The sequence below is a fragment of the Anoplopoma fimbria genome, chromosome 7, assembly GCF_027596085.1.
Source record: "Anoplopoma fimbria isolate UVic2021 breed Golden Eagle Sablefish chromosome 7, Afim_UVic_2022, whole genome shotgun sequence".
NCBI lineage: Eukaryota > Metazoa > Chordata > Actinopteri > Perciformes > Anoplopomatidae > Anoplopoma > Anoplopoma fimbria.
In genome coordinates, this window is record NC_072455.1 from 13,402,979 (window position 1) to 13,418,527 (window position 15,549).

General features: G+C 40.7%; 1 protein-coding gene across 1 annotated transcript; it reads right to left on the reverse strand.

Annotated features, from left to right (window-relative positions):
- Positions 1-754: 754 nt before the first annotated feature.
- On the reverse strand, positions 755-14,471 carry nectin4a (nectin cell adhesion molecule 4a). The gene is made up of 11 exons (XM_054601707.1): positions 14,417-14,471; positions 10,414-10,608; positions 9,731-9,898; positions 8,513-8,791; positions 8,089-8,206; positions 4,848-5,002; positions 4,582-4,741; positions 4,142-4,217; positions 3,764-3,826; positions 3,115-3,303; positions 755-2,974 (listed from the first exon to the last, which is right to left on the reverse strand). Exons 1-11 carry the CDS (start codon positions 14,469-14,471, stop codon positions 2,582-2,584), a joined length of 1,851 nt encoding a protein of 616 aa, XP_054457682.1. The 3' UTR covers positions 755-2,581.
- Between the last annotated feature and the right edge of the window lie 1,078 nt (positions 14,472-15,549).

The window sequence follows — 15,549 nt, forward strand, 5'->3', positions numbered from 1 at the left end:
AAGCACCTAAGAGCATAAACCAGAGCAAAAGTACAGAAACAAACTAATACAATAAGTGCTAAGCGGAAGGCTCAGGGTAGTACTTCTTGACACTACCTCAGTTTCTTAGGAGGTGCCGAGGCACAGGGCCAGGGCTGGAATAACAGCCACTCAAAGTGAGCACCTGCCCCAAGGCTCCCAGACCCTAAGGGGCCACGCTGATTGTGTGATAAATTGGTTTGTTGTAATTTTGATGAACTGCAAATTTGCTTGGTAAGGGTTTGTCTGGCAAAACTAAAATTATAACAGCCATGTGGTGGTTTATACATTATTACCAATTATGTTCTTGCCTCGTATGGCCCTGTGTCAAAATGTATTTCAAATACCTTTTTACTTTTTAGTTGATGTTATGCATAAATGGTGGTTATTCTTAAATTAATAAGTTTCACAAGCTAACTAATAAACTGTGCACCGAGCATAATGTAACAGGACACATAGACCAGGCACCTAGAGTTTGAGGAATGGTTAGTCAGGCCCACAGCTCGTTTGGTCCTTTAATATGGCCCGGCTCAGGGCACATTAACGGCTGCAAGAAAATTTGAACAGGAGTCTCAACAGACAATTCACTGGCAAACCAGAATCAATTTCAGTGTAATTTTCCCTATTTAGATGATCCAGAAAAAGTTAAGGTAAGTTTGGAATCAAAGTCTTACAAAATCATGCACATTTATTTCCAACCCATCAACATAAGCTGATACCCATACATATCCCTTAAAATAAATGAAAAACCGGGCAAGTGATCATTTTACAAAATCACAGGGGAATGCAGAGTCATTCATAGTTCTGTAGTTTTGCGTTAGGCTCATTCAGGTCCCTGCACTTTCAAGCAGTAAACACCAGGGGGCACTGTCTACAGCAAATACAACCCACATTCACACATAATACCACTTATCTGTTGCTTTTGTCTGTTAGGTGCCAGTAAATCATTTATGGCACAATAACTTTTCCAATAACTCATATTCGTGTTGTATTTTCAGAAGATCACATTTATCATAAATATATGATTTATGAAATCAAAATATCAAGGGTAATACATGTGTGGAGAACAAAATAATACTTCATATTTGCCAAAAAAGCAAAAGTGATTTTTTTTCATTTTCCCTTTGGCATTTTGCTTCCCATATCAGGGCTGTAACAGAACCCAATACTCATATATACAAAACTCATCCAATATTATTCATCTACAGATGTATACTACATGTTTGGTTTCGCCACAATACTAAAAAATCTGTAATGGTTTATGTCAAATTATTCTTGGCAAGGCATCGTCTTGTCTTTGATGTTCAAATAAAAATCCAGCTGGCAGAATAATGGTTGCAACATACAGATACAGTAAGCTACGTCCACGTTCTTGGCAGCCTTTGTTTGTCTCTGTGGACTTTAGTGTTAAAGTCCCTATGTATTCACAAAAATAGCACGCAATCAGTAGAAAACAAATAAGTAAAATTAAAATGTACATTCTAAACATGTGGTAGCTTTTTCCAGCTTTCATCCACTCTGTATGTGTGTTCAAACACGGAGGTACACAACATATATACACTTCTATTTATTTAGTGTGTGTGCTTGTTTAATATGTTAAAAATACCATCCACGCATAGGAGCCGGAACAGGGTATATTCATTATTTAGCTGTTATATGTGTATGCTTTACTATTTACTGTACTGATGATTTGAGTTTAAAAAAAAAGATATAAAACTATTTTTTGAAATAAATCATTTGCATATTTGTAGATATTTCCAGATCGCAAAATCACTACATGTGTAGGACACATTAGTCTTGTTTTGTCTGTACGAAGCCTTTATCTGATCCAAAATGTCTTACTGCTTGAAGTCAAAGGCACAAGGACAGCAAGACAATATGGAGGTATGCATGTTGCAGGTGTGGCAAGACAGGAACAACCCCATGGTTTGGATCAGATCCCAAGGCTTGTTGTGTAAGGGAACTTAACACAGGCACAGTTACTGATACACTGAACTTCACTCCAACATGAATCCTCCCTCCTTACAGAGGTGTTGCAATGTTCATTCCTGATGTACCAATTTTCCCACAGTCTCTACCAATTCTCCAGAATATTTTGATTTCCTACTATACATTTCAACATCCCCCACAAAAGGTATGTCAGCTGCATTCACCTATTCGTACCAGAGCAACAGATACTGCATTGCGAAAGACAGGCAAGGAATATTGTGTGTGATTTAACGCTGTAGTAGCTGCACTGGAAATATTGCGACATCGTCTTTGTTTGTGCCAGTAATCCTGAGGGAATTCACAGCAAACTGTTGATCACAGAACACCCGGCAGACATCCAGAAATGTCCAGTAGATGCTTCAGAGTCATTTATTTCCCTTTTAGATTTTATTCTATTGCACCATGTTCCCACACAATAAAGAAGATTCAGCATTGCAGTCAAGGTGCAGATTGTTTATACCTGACCAAACACTGGTTTTCTTGTGGAATTGTGCCTGTTTATCCGCATTTGAACCACCTCCAAGTCCAGAGCTGGCCAATCTTGCAGTTTCATGTGTTATTTCCCAGCTGCCCTCTAAACTATCTGGGCCTTGTGGATCAGGGAGGCATGGGGACTGACCACAGTGGGGCTTGGCCGGGGTTTGGGTCTGAGTGTGCCATTAGTCTGCCGGTAGCGTGTACTGTGAACCTCGGACACCTGGGAGCTGTTGGTCTCGCTGTCCTGGTCATCAGGATGCTCCTGACTGGCGGGACCCCCCAAACCTTCATCTACTTCATCCTCGTCATCTGTTACCGGTGGGTAGTTGCAGCTCATAGGAGGGTGCTGGTGAGTCTTGGTGACGCTTCCTGGCCGTGAACCCCCATCCGTTGGGATAATGGCGCTGCCGTTCAGCTGTCTTACAATATCAGTGGACTGTACCATTGGGAAGGCCGATGGCATGAGAGGAGGGTGGAAACGAGTCTCCTGCTGCAAAGACACGGAGCACACACAACTCATAATTGGATCAACATTAGGTAAGTATGCAGAGGTTAACAATGCATTCCAAATTTTAGGGCCATCAGGCTTTGACTTGCACCAGAAATACGCATCCACAAAGACACACTTACTAAAGAAATAGCGCTGTTTCTCACGTATGTCTCCACTCTGAGTCGGTTCTCCTCGTCTCTGTCCAGAGGCCGGTCTCTTCCCCGTCGCGAGTTGTTGTGCAGGACTGGCCGGCCCAGGTAGTCAAACGCTCCCCCTCCTCCCCGTCCACCTGAGATAGTAGATCGGCTGTCACGGCAGTGAGCATGGTCCTGTCAGTGCAGGAAAAGACTGATCAGCATTCACTCATTCTCTGATTAGATGCACAGATTGTATGGTCTTTTGCACCCACTTTCTTGGCTAGAATAAGATGAGAGAATTTGTATCACTTTTGTATCTGCATGCTGGAAAAAAAAGCTACAGCTAGTCAGAAACATTTTGAGACTGCTAGCCCAGCTCTAATGGTGGTAGCAACTCTACGGGCCATTTAATAAATATTCTCTCTAGCTAAGATCAAAAGGGCCCCTTTACTACAAAATAATTCAGAGCAACATTATGTAACACTTTAAAATGTATATATATGTACATACATATATGAAAAATCAAGTTTACAATAATAAAAGAAAACATTAAATGGGTATGAATTGAGCTCATTGTTTACATAAAATAATAATAAGCCTCAGTCCCAGGCCCTGGCCCTGCATGCAGAGTTAGATTGATATGTAGACTGACCCCGAGGGATGACATGCTGGTCCTTATGGTTCCCTCCACCCTCAGAGGGATGTTTTCCTCTGTCTGCAATGAAAAGAAACAGGGCTAGATAAGATGTTGAACTGGAAAAAAGTGCCTGTCCTTTCAAAACTTCCAAACCAACTCACTTGTAGGCAAAGCAGTGACTGATGACAGACAAGATATTATCATTTGACTGCCATGGTATAAGTTATTCATCACAGCACAAATTCTAAATAAGGATCCTTGACAAAAACCATTGTGAGAAACATATGGGACCGGCAGCCTGAATCAGGTCGTGCAGACACACAGGAGAAAACACAGGAGGATTCTGCAGTAGGACAGTATGCTCAGTGTGAAAAGAATAATTCAGTATAGTACCGTTCCTCTGGCATCTGTGCTGACAGAGTTCACTATCCTGAAAGAAGCTTGTCTGGTGAGAGTGCTTATTTCCTCCCTGTGAAAAATGATAGACAGAGATCAAAGTTATTTAAATTATTTACCGTGAATTGTTCACTGTGGACGTTTTTATGTAGTTCATACTGCATATTTTTTCATTTTTTATTTAGTGTTCATGCATATTTTTTGCTGTTATTTTGCACATCCAGCACACACAGTAATTTATCAACTGAATTTGACACTTTGTGTTCCTCTAATCCAACTGAACACGCTCTACGGTGGTAACTGTCAGATGTAATGTGCTTAATAGCTCTGATTTGCTCCATTCTTAGTTGTTATTATTGGCTCGATCTTCCCTGCGGCGATCATTAAGGTTTCATCTCGTCTTATCTCATCTTGATAAAAAAATAAAATCCACATACTTCCTCACAGTGAGCTCCTTCTCCAGCTTGTTGTTCTTGCGTTTGTGATGACAAGTGACGGTGATGATGACGATGATCATCAAGATCAGCAACCCCCCAGCCACGCCCCCCACGATGATCATCAGCATGTTCTCCATCATGCTCGGCTCCTCGGGAGATTCTGTCAAATGGAGAGTCGGTAGGAAAGTTGGCAGGATAAGATGGATGCACACATGTATTCTCAGAGTTACGTCGCAGTATGTGGTGTTGACATTTCTGTTGTGTACCTGCCACACCAATATCCACCTCCGCCTTCCCTACTCCTACGTCATTCTTCGCCACACACTGGTAGATGCCTCCATCTGACAAGCTTAGTGGTCGCCCAAAAACTAGTGTTCCATTAGGGTGGGGGATGACACCTTCCGGCAGCTCTCCCCCCATTCTGCATACAGAAACAAAACAAGAGTTATCCTTTTAATTTGTGGCTGCGTTTATACATGTGGCATACATTTAGTCAAGGATTGAGTTGTTTTTTATTTTTATTTTGGAGGTTCACCCTCAGCTTTTATAATAAAACACAGACACTCAGATTCTTAACGACTAAATGTCCCAATTGGAACCAATTAAACCAAATTAAAAATCTTTTTTTATATCAGATGTCTTATCTAGAGCCCTGTCCTTAAAGAAATATAGTATTTTCCACCAGATTGAGCCATTTTCTCATGTTTGTACTATGGGGCAAATAAATGCTGTTTTCTTGGTTTTCCTTCACAAAAAATAAATAAAAAAGTGAAAGTGGAAAATAATATTGATAAGTAGTATTTAAGCAGTTTTGGGGAGGGGACATTTTTATCCTGTAAGGTAACAAGTGGGAATTATTGACATATACCAGACACACACACACACACACACAAACACACTCAAAGAGGGAAACGCTTAATTCGACAAAAACAAGAATTACATGACGCCCATCATAATCCCCAAAGAGTCGCATATGAAGCTGACATTTCTGTAGGTGGTGCAGTTTCCTTTCGTTCAGCCATGTCGCCTATGACATGACCGCACCACCATTTCTGCTTTTTATTCTTTTCTGGTTCTTTACTGTTACACAGGAATAATTAAAGATAGACCGTAGCAAACTGTGCATTTATTTATTTACAATTAAAAACATTTTCTTTTCAATTCTATGTTTAGTAATATTCCAACAATGCCCCTTAATTTTTTGAAACCACTGTAAAATTCCTGGCAGAGTGACTCAGGGAAGTTGTTTTAGAAACTTCGATGAGCAACACCGTCCTGGGTGTTGCCTCAGTGTTGTTTAGAGGGCATGACTTGATCTTAATCTCTGCCTATTAACACTATCAACCTGATTGCCCCAGAAATACCGGCTGTATTTCCACTTTTCTAGGATTCACTGTAACCTAAGTGTCTATTCACAGAGGCTTCACTAACACCTACCACTAGCAGAAGAAGAGGAACTATGTGTTACACATGACAGCCCCATGATAACATCTTGTACAAATCTTCACATTGTGCTTCCTCTTCCTCGTCTCTCCGCCTCTTGGCTCACCCCAACCATTCTTTCAAGCTGCTCCCACTAGTTCACCTCTGTCATCGGTGTTGCTCATCCCTTTCGTTTTTTTCTTCTCAGCTCCCTCCTTCGTGCGAAACTGTCTCATCTGTCTGCTCTCGGCACAAGCCGCAACACGACACTGTGACACCTGCTATTACTTCACCCGCCGCCTTTTATTGACAAAGCCAACAGGTTCGCCCGCTGCAGCAGCCACCTAACATTTGTATCTGTGTGTGTTTTCATGTGAATGGCCTGCATTAGAGAGGTAGCTTATAACTCGGGATTTTGAGTGCTGACTTGGTTCTCCGTATGTATGTGTGTGTGTGTGTACTTACATGCTAATTCATGAGAATGTATGCTTGTGCGTATGACGTGTGTTTTTCTCACAAAGAACTTGTTTTATCAAGGTGTGTTCCTATGACTAACTGTATTATCTACATCATCACCTGGCAAAAACCCCCAACTCAAATCAGAAGAAACCTCGCCAAGCATTTTATTGTCTTTACATTTAAGGATTTCATCCCTTGGGGCCTAACTGTCACTTCTCATGATTCCATGAGAGACTTCAAGTCACTTTTTGTGGCTCACATATTTCTCGCTAAACTCTACGCCACACCCTGAGAATATCTTAATAGAGCAAAAGGAAACGGCTTAAAAATGACACAAGGTGACTCAAGCAGAAGAAGTCAGGCATCAGAGTCAAACCCTCGTCTGGGTGTAAAGCTGGGCAGCAATGTGCCGCATTTTTACATGACACACAACATCTGAATCTGTCAGATTCCATTGAGGAGGCAGAATTGGGAGGTGACAATGCCAGGACTTGTTTGGCAAAGTCACGAGGAATGGGTGGAGAACCATCAACAAAACACTGTTAAGTTACTTTAACATAAAGTATAATCTGTAAATGATGAGGATACGATAACAAGTAATTGATTCTGAATATGTCGTTTAAAGCAGGGTTTCTCAACTTTCTGGGGCGAGGGACCCCTTAAAGAGGAGAACTTTTTCCATGGACTCCCTCTCAATCATAGCACCAATTAAGCATATGCTTATAACTATTTGCATTATTGGAACTATTTGTATTCTTAATATTTTCAACTTTTCGAAACAACATTATTATTATTGTGATAAACAAAAACACATTTCAATTTGAATCATGTCAAGATAAGATTAGATAATCCTTTATTAGTCCCACAGTGGGGAAATCCACAATGTAATATACCTTTAAACAGAGGGTGATCTAATTTATAGCTTACATTATAAGTAACTGATCTTAAAATGAACAGTTGTGAGACTGGCAAAGTCCTAATATATTCAGATATTTAAAACTAGTCTAAAGCTGACTTTCAGTAAGTGCAACCATTCTAACATTTTAAACTTATTGCTTAAAGTTCCTATTGGCCAAAAGTTAACGTAGGTGGAGCAATGGACACATTGTGCTTGTTTCATTGAAGAAATTGGTCCCCATCTGTAGATATGAACTTTGTAATGATACAGCACATTTGTATACATTTGCATAGCCGACCTTTTTGATTATTTCAAATTGTGCAGTATTTACATCCATCTCTACTTGCTACGGGTTTATTTCCCTAAACCGGTTATGACAATTTACATTGCATGTCAATATTGCTTTAAATGACATGGTTTTTGAGATAGTCACATTGTCTAGTTTGGAGCACACAGTTACATATAAGAAGAGCAGGATTGGAGAAATAATAAAAACACCTTAGGCACGTGAATTGTTTTTTACTTTGTTTGGCATTTGACTTTTGCCCACGAGAATGACCTTAGTGCACTGAACACCCCATTTGTACTCTTAAATGGTGGAGTTACAGACAAATAATTGGTCTAATTACTGTCATAAGTTACGAGAAAAGTTACAGTGACCAGACGTGTGATCAGAGTTAGTCACACAAGTACCAGACAGCCAGAGAGGGAGGCGGGTCCTACTGTACCTGATCCAGCTGAAACTCTGTGGTTTAGGGTTTCCTCCACTCACACACCTCAGAGCAGCATTCTCCAAACCCACAGACCAGTCTCCATTGTAGCCAGACACCTCTGCGTGTGGAGGGACTAGGAGATAGAACAATCATTTATCAGCTTTGTTTATCTGAGGCACGTGGAGGTAAAACAAAAAAAGGAAAGACCAGGAGCGAATGTGGCTAAGGCTGAACGGTCAAGCTTATCAACATTTTAAAATAAATCAAGTATTGTAAGTTCATAGTCACAGGGCCCTGAAAATATCCTGTAAGCATGGAGCGGCCATTATAAGGGGTCTTTTAAGAGTGTTTCACCTTGAACTTTATGTAATAAACAGAGGAATGTGGAACGTTTTTTGTAATGCAACACTTCCTCTGTATAATCCTGATGAATACTCACAGTGCACCACCAGCTTGTTTCTGAGCCTGCGGGGGACCTTCATAGTCGGATGCCACACCAGACAGTCCAGCTTCTTGCCGTTCATGCTCCTCAGGGGGTGCAGGGCGTAGCTCGAGGAGACCGCCCCATTGTCAGAGGAACGATTGATGGACTGGCCATTCAGGTCGGTGTCCCAGGAGAGGCGGGGGGGCGGGCGGGCAACAGAGCGACAGGAACCGGCCTGTCGGTAGGACTGTCCCTCCACCAGAATCACTGGGTCCAGGGAGGAGATAGGAACGGCTGGAGGGGGGATTGTTAAAATGTTTGGTCAGAATGAAGATAATGATGATAAGTCAACACACTTAGCAGTTAGTGTTAAATGCACACATAGACTTAGAGTGAACTGGAAACATATTTTCTAAATCAGTGGCTTACAAAGAATGATTGGCCGTACATGAACACACAGTCTTCGGCAGAATTAAGAACTGTTTTAGTTTTTTCACATGAGGGATCTCATGTGATCTTCTTTTTTCTATTTATTTGAAGTGGGCGGGGCTCAGTAAGAGACAGGTGATGTCGAGTGTTTCCTGTTTGTGAGTGTTAAATTAAGGTATTAAATAATAACTTTATAAAAATAATAATAGTTATTAGAATTTTAACATAATTTGCTTAATCAAGTCTTCAAGGACCCTTTGACAGCCTGTAAATAAATTTGGCAAGTGGACTACTACAACTTGTATTTGAGTACCCTCGGTCTAGTCTAATAAAGACATTATAATAGAATAATGAACATATTAAACATATACAAAGATGATAATGTAGAAATGTTGGAAAATTAGAACAAAGTGTCTCTTAAATGCCATCAGATTGAAAATCCTGATCATATGAAATCACATTATGTTTCCTACACTAGTGATTATAAGCTTATATGGAGTGTAACAAATGCTGAACTTGTGTGTGAAAACCTACTGACGAATAAGGTGATAAGTAAGTATGTTATGCATGTATATGTGATTATGTTATTATATTATTAGGCCTGTAGTAAAACTCATTATGTCTTCGAATATGTGGATCACGTGGTGCAAACAGTCATATTAGTTCCCCCTTTCAGTGGAAAGTCTTTTGCAATTACTATCACATTTCATCCTAGAGCGACATATTAGCACTCCAGCATCTGCAGTGACAAACTTCACTGGAGCAAATCTTTTTCTACTCTATGCTCACGAGGAATGGACTCACTCCACACGATGAGTGACATCTCTCTGTCAAAGTTTCCGGTTGGGAAGGTGCTGATGCGGCAGACGTATTTCCCCTCATCAGAGATCTCTGTGCTCATGATGACCAGGGAGGAGTCCACGGTGGGCTCGCTGCTTTTAAAGTGCACACGTCGTGACCATGTCCCAAACGCTGCAGAGAGGCAGAAAAGATGGAGAGAGAGACAGAGAGTGATGAAGGGAGAGAGTTTAAAGACAATGTGTGGACGGATCGGATGTGACAAAACAAATTTGGCCCAGCAAGTTCAAAACAGACCTCAGGGTTTCAATTGTCAGTTTCAGTTCCATACACATGCCTGCACTCTTGCTGAAAATAACATTTACATTCTGGGTGTTTAGCTCACTGTCTTATCCCCCATGTATCTCACTCACAATGGGTGTAAGCTTTAATGACTGAATCCCCGCTCGTTTACATGGTTATTAACCCCTGTCTTTAAGCTCTGTTTGTTTTATGAGCAGTTGTGAATTGAAAGTAACAAATCAAATTCTAATACCATTAGAATATTTGCTAGCTGGAATGAGCATATATGAGAATGTGCTATTATAAAGATAGGGGAAGTCATTTAGTGTGAAGATGTTCTTAAATAAACTTTTTCGAGCTTGCAGCAGAGAGAATGCCACAAGAGCTGGGCCGCGGTACCAACTGACCTGTCTGTCCATTAATATGGTGTGCAGTGATGATCTGATCCTTGGTGGCATCAGGTTTCTCCTTATACCAGGTGACCTGCACCACAGTGCCACCAGTTGGCTGGTAGCGACAGGGCAGGACGGTCTCATCCTCTGCCAGGGAGAGTAAGGGATTGTTTGGAGGGAGATCCACAAAGTCTCCCCATATCACTGTAACTTTAAGAAGAGAGGAGTAAATAAATCTGAAATCAGTCATTTGAGAGATCCTGAAATTTGCTTTTTACAGTTACAGTGACGCAGAACTCAACACCAAAGGATCTCCAGCTCTACCAGATCACTGACAGTGACCTTTGACCTTCAACCTGAACCTGTAGTTACTTACAAGTACAATAGCTCTAGGGAAAAGAGCAGGTCAGGAAATGACCCTGTTTGCTAATTTAGACACTTACTACACAGGAAAACATGTTGCTAATTTGCCAACTTTAAAAGAGAGTAGCTATATGAGGAAGAAGCTAATATTACAAAAGCATGTGGACTCACTGAAGAATGTGGTCTCGCCTTTATCTTTGCTGACCTTTTACATTCAAGCTACCTAGGCTGGGTAGAGTGAATAAAAAAAATTACATTCATTTTCCAAGCTTCTTCTTTGTCATTGAAGTTAATTAACGGTTTTCTACAACATTCAGAGCATAATTATAGTAAACAACTATTACCTCTGTAAAGATATAGTTAGGTAATGTCTACCTGAGCAGAGAATGAAATCGGTCTCCCTCTGTGTGTGTTTTTATCAGAGTTTCTTTCTGCTTTGTTTACTTAGCCAGGCCGGCGGTGCATGCCTTTTAGTGCATGTTAGTGCATGTGAGCGTGTTCCATTAGCTAGCTCATGGCCGCCGCTCTGCACTGCCCTCGGCGTTCACAGCTTATTCGTCTAAGAAGCTTAATGCTCACCCTCTGCTTTCCCCAACCTTCTCGGCTCTGTCAGCACTGTTGCTTTTGTTTGCACTGTTTGTACTGTTAGCTTCTAGCCGCCATCTCAGCCGTCTCCATGTTAAGAGCCATGTGGAGGCGCTAGATATGCTCTGAATTTTGTATTGATCACTTTTAAGGATTTACTTTAAAGGAAAAGTTTAAAATGATGCTTGCTTTCTTGTTGAGTTTAAGATGAGAAGATAGATACCACTCTCAAATCTGTCCGTTAAATATGAAGCTACAGCCAGCAGCCAATCAGCTTAACTTAGCATAAAGGGCCTCCTCTCATTCTCTCAGCAGGAGAGCAAAGAAGCTTCCCGATATATGTCGAAATTCCCTCAATGTATGACAATACATATTCAGACTATAAGAATTTAAATTCAAGCCAAGAAGAGCACAGATGGGGCTTAAAGAGTCCACACAGAGTGAAGACAGACAAGAGGGAGGAGAGAGAAAACAAGTTGTCTATCAGAAGAAGCACAAGGGAAGATATGTCACTTAACTCGTTGTTCGAGATAAGCTTTCACAGCAAACTAAAAGAGGTTTACCGCAGTGTCTGGACAGAGTGAGCCTTTCAAGGCCTCAGGAAACACACAAGGCACAAAACACACACAGTGTGTACTGTGTGTTTCACACTGCAACACTATAAACCACAAACGCTAGCATGCATCTCTAATTTTGTAAAGTTTATCTGCCCCTCTCTCCCTCTGTTTGATATAGACTTACTACAGTGAATCAGATTATATCTTTTGCTGTCCTCTAGCAATCTCATAAAGTGCACACACACTTAGAGAATAGGCAGTCACGAGATGCTGATTCCTGCAACCTGCATGGAATGGTTTATAAGAAATTGCAAGAGTTTGTTTGCATCTCTCAGGGGGATATTTCTCTTGGCATGCTGCTAAAATATAATTCTGTGTCGTGAAAGTTCTGCTAATGCAAATAAGTGGAATGCTTGCCACCTAAAAGCCTGGACAGGTGATTCATCATCACAGAAGCTTGTGTTGTTGCTGGTGATTGATTCTCTTTCAGAGAGTGTGATTTTCTTATGACCATGACACTGTTGACACTGCAGGTGGATTACACCCAAACACTTATGATAAATCAATTCACAACATGACAGACCATCTGTATGCAAGCTGGACTACAATGCGGCTGGACTTTTCATCAGTCGCCTCTAAGATGAGCTAATCAGTAAAAATGTGCCTCTTGAAACATTTATCTCTGATCACTGTTATGTTTGCCATCAAAAAACAATATAGTTATTGTGCAGACAGCAGTTGTACTTTGTTCTCTACTGATCACTTACAGGATCTGTTTTCACAAGTCTACATTTTCAGTTTCACTATTGTTTGACGAAGATCTAGTTTTGAAAGTATGCAAGTCACTATTCAGTTGCAAATATAAGTTGCAGAAATGGTACCTTTTGTCGAAGTTAATAGATGTTTTGAATGAGTTTTTGCCTGAAACAAGGTATGTGCTCAACACAAGCTTAAGAGGTTTTAATGTTTTGTTCTGAAACATAAATTACGTCAGTAAATATCCTGGGAATCTGAAGGTTTTGCATGTTTTAAAAAAGGCGGCAAACAGGTGTAATAGTGGCTGGATAAAAAATGAAAAGTGATAACTAAAGCAGTTCATCCTGAGGGGGATATGAATGTTTAATAGTTGCTGAGACCCTAAAAACCACACATGCGAACCTCATGGTGACGTAAGACAAAATGTCAGGGGATCATAAAAATAATAAGGATTCATCCACTATGGACCATTAATAGCAAAAAAAGGCAATTCATACAATGGTTGTTATGCAATTGCAATCTGACATTGCCAGCTTGGCTGATAGTAGAGAGTCAAGTTAGTCAAAGCCATAACATGAATTAATTTAAAAACATTCTGGCACAGTAAGGTACCACAAAGTGTTAATCAAGTTTTGGTAAAACTGTTATGAAGAAGAGCTCATGTGTAAACAGAATTTATGAGTCAGACTATTATACTGTCCATCACACACTTGATTTTGTTGATCCACATGGATTTCCAATGGAAACATTGTCAGACATTCCAAAACAGCCAAGATAACTTGTACCAGGTTTGGGGGTTTGCATGTCTTATACTGAGCAGTTCTTATAGGGGTTGATTCAGTACCTTTAGGAGAATCTGTTCGGATATGTCAGTGGGTATGTGATTCATGCATTTACCAGCAGACCTGATGAGTGTGCCCTGCAGACAAGTGTGTTTTCCCATGAATATGTGTGGTGTGTTTGTCACCCTGAGGTTTAAGCCAAACTGTGGAATCTGCCTGTGCTGCATTACTGTAGTAACACTCCGCCTATATCTGCATTTATGTATGGGATTGAAAAAGTTATTTTTCTTAACTGTCATTCTCTAACATTGTGTAAGTATTTGCATTTTTGGCATATTTGTATCAACCTCAACTAGTTGATACTAAAAGGCTCATAGACTGATTAATGCATTCTCATACATTGTGGAATACCGTAAAACAGTAGACAGACCTACTGAATTCACAACACACACACACACAATCTTACTAGAAGGGCCCACACACACTCACAGTTCCCCTGAATCGGACAGGAGGGGAACTGATCAACAGCAACCTGTTTTTCCAGAAATATCAGATGTGGTTTCTTCTTAGGAGCACTGCTCCAGCTAAGTCTATCACTAAGACAAGCGGGTCCACTGCCTATATTGTACAGAACACAGCCTGTGAATATGCATGACAAATTTCTTAAGCAAGAAAACTAAAGGTCACATTTGAAATACCAATTTTTTCTTAATTTGTAATGTTCTTCTAAACATTGCCATTCAGTCTGATGACATGGTATCATGAAAAGGCCTAATATAGGGTATAGGAGTATTATAGGGATATATGAAACAGCCTACAATAGTGTTATTACATACTCATTGTTGAGTGCTTGCAAGCCATGGCACTGAAGGAATATAACATCTGACACCAGACAGGCTAAGGATACAGACATGCTCTAACCTCTAGAAATAACACTATTTATACATGATATCACTGCATGGAAAGCCTTCTTACCCAAGATCCAGAGGACGCAGAGACACACAAACAGTCTGGTCGGCAGAGGTGTCATTCTCCTCGGCAGTTACTGTTAACTGTGCAGAAGCTGGGACAATTTCAGCACTGAAATAAAGCTCATTAGTCCAGGTAATGGTTTCCTAAAGGGCAGGCATGCAGGCAGCACTGAGGCAGACTAATGTCTCCATACTTGATCTCTTCCCGTCCTGAGCAAGAAATATGTTATAGTTGTAAAAACTCAGTCCTTGAGGAAAGTGTAAGTCCTTTCAGTTTGGTTGCGTGTTGGTTTGTCAAGCACGCGACATCATGTTTGCCCTTTAGAAAAAAGAAGGAGCAGCTCTAGGTAAGCATTTCTGAGAATGCCTTTATTGGGCTCAACTTCCCTTTTACAGTGCCGTCCTTCTTAACTTCCCATTAATTCTAAAAAAGCAACAAGTTGTAAAAACTCAATCCTTGAGGAAAGTGTAAGTCCATTCAGTTTGGTTGCGTGTTGGTTTGTCAAGCACGCAACATCATGTTTGCCCTTTAGAAAAAAGAAGGAGCAGCTCTACCTGTTTGGGATGCACCTGTTTGAGCTACACCTCTCTCTCTCTCTTTCTCTCTTTCTCACAGACCAACACACAACACAACACAAACACACACACACACACACACACACACACACACACACACACACACACACACACACACACACACACACACACACACACACACACACACACACACACACACACACACTTATGCACTAAAAGTCACCATTCCGGTTTGGTTGAGGCAACATGACAGTTATTTTCTCGTCTTTACATGCTCTGCTCAGAGGAGAGGCAGGTGAAAAGCAGACATTAGGAGCCAGTTAAAACTGCGTCCAAGTGACGCAGGCTGGATATCATAATAGACTGCTATACACTAGGCTGATGCCAAAACAAGAAGTGCCTCCTCCCATAGGAGGAAAACAAATTAATCCTTTAATTACAAATATTAAGGTGAGCATTATTGAGACACTGAAGAATTTCCTAATCTAAATCAACAGAAATCGGCCCACTTTTGGTCCATTTAAACTCTAAAGTAAATATCATAATCTACAACACCTCATAAATGAAAAGTACATCATGTTTTCCTTCATTGTTTTCCCC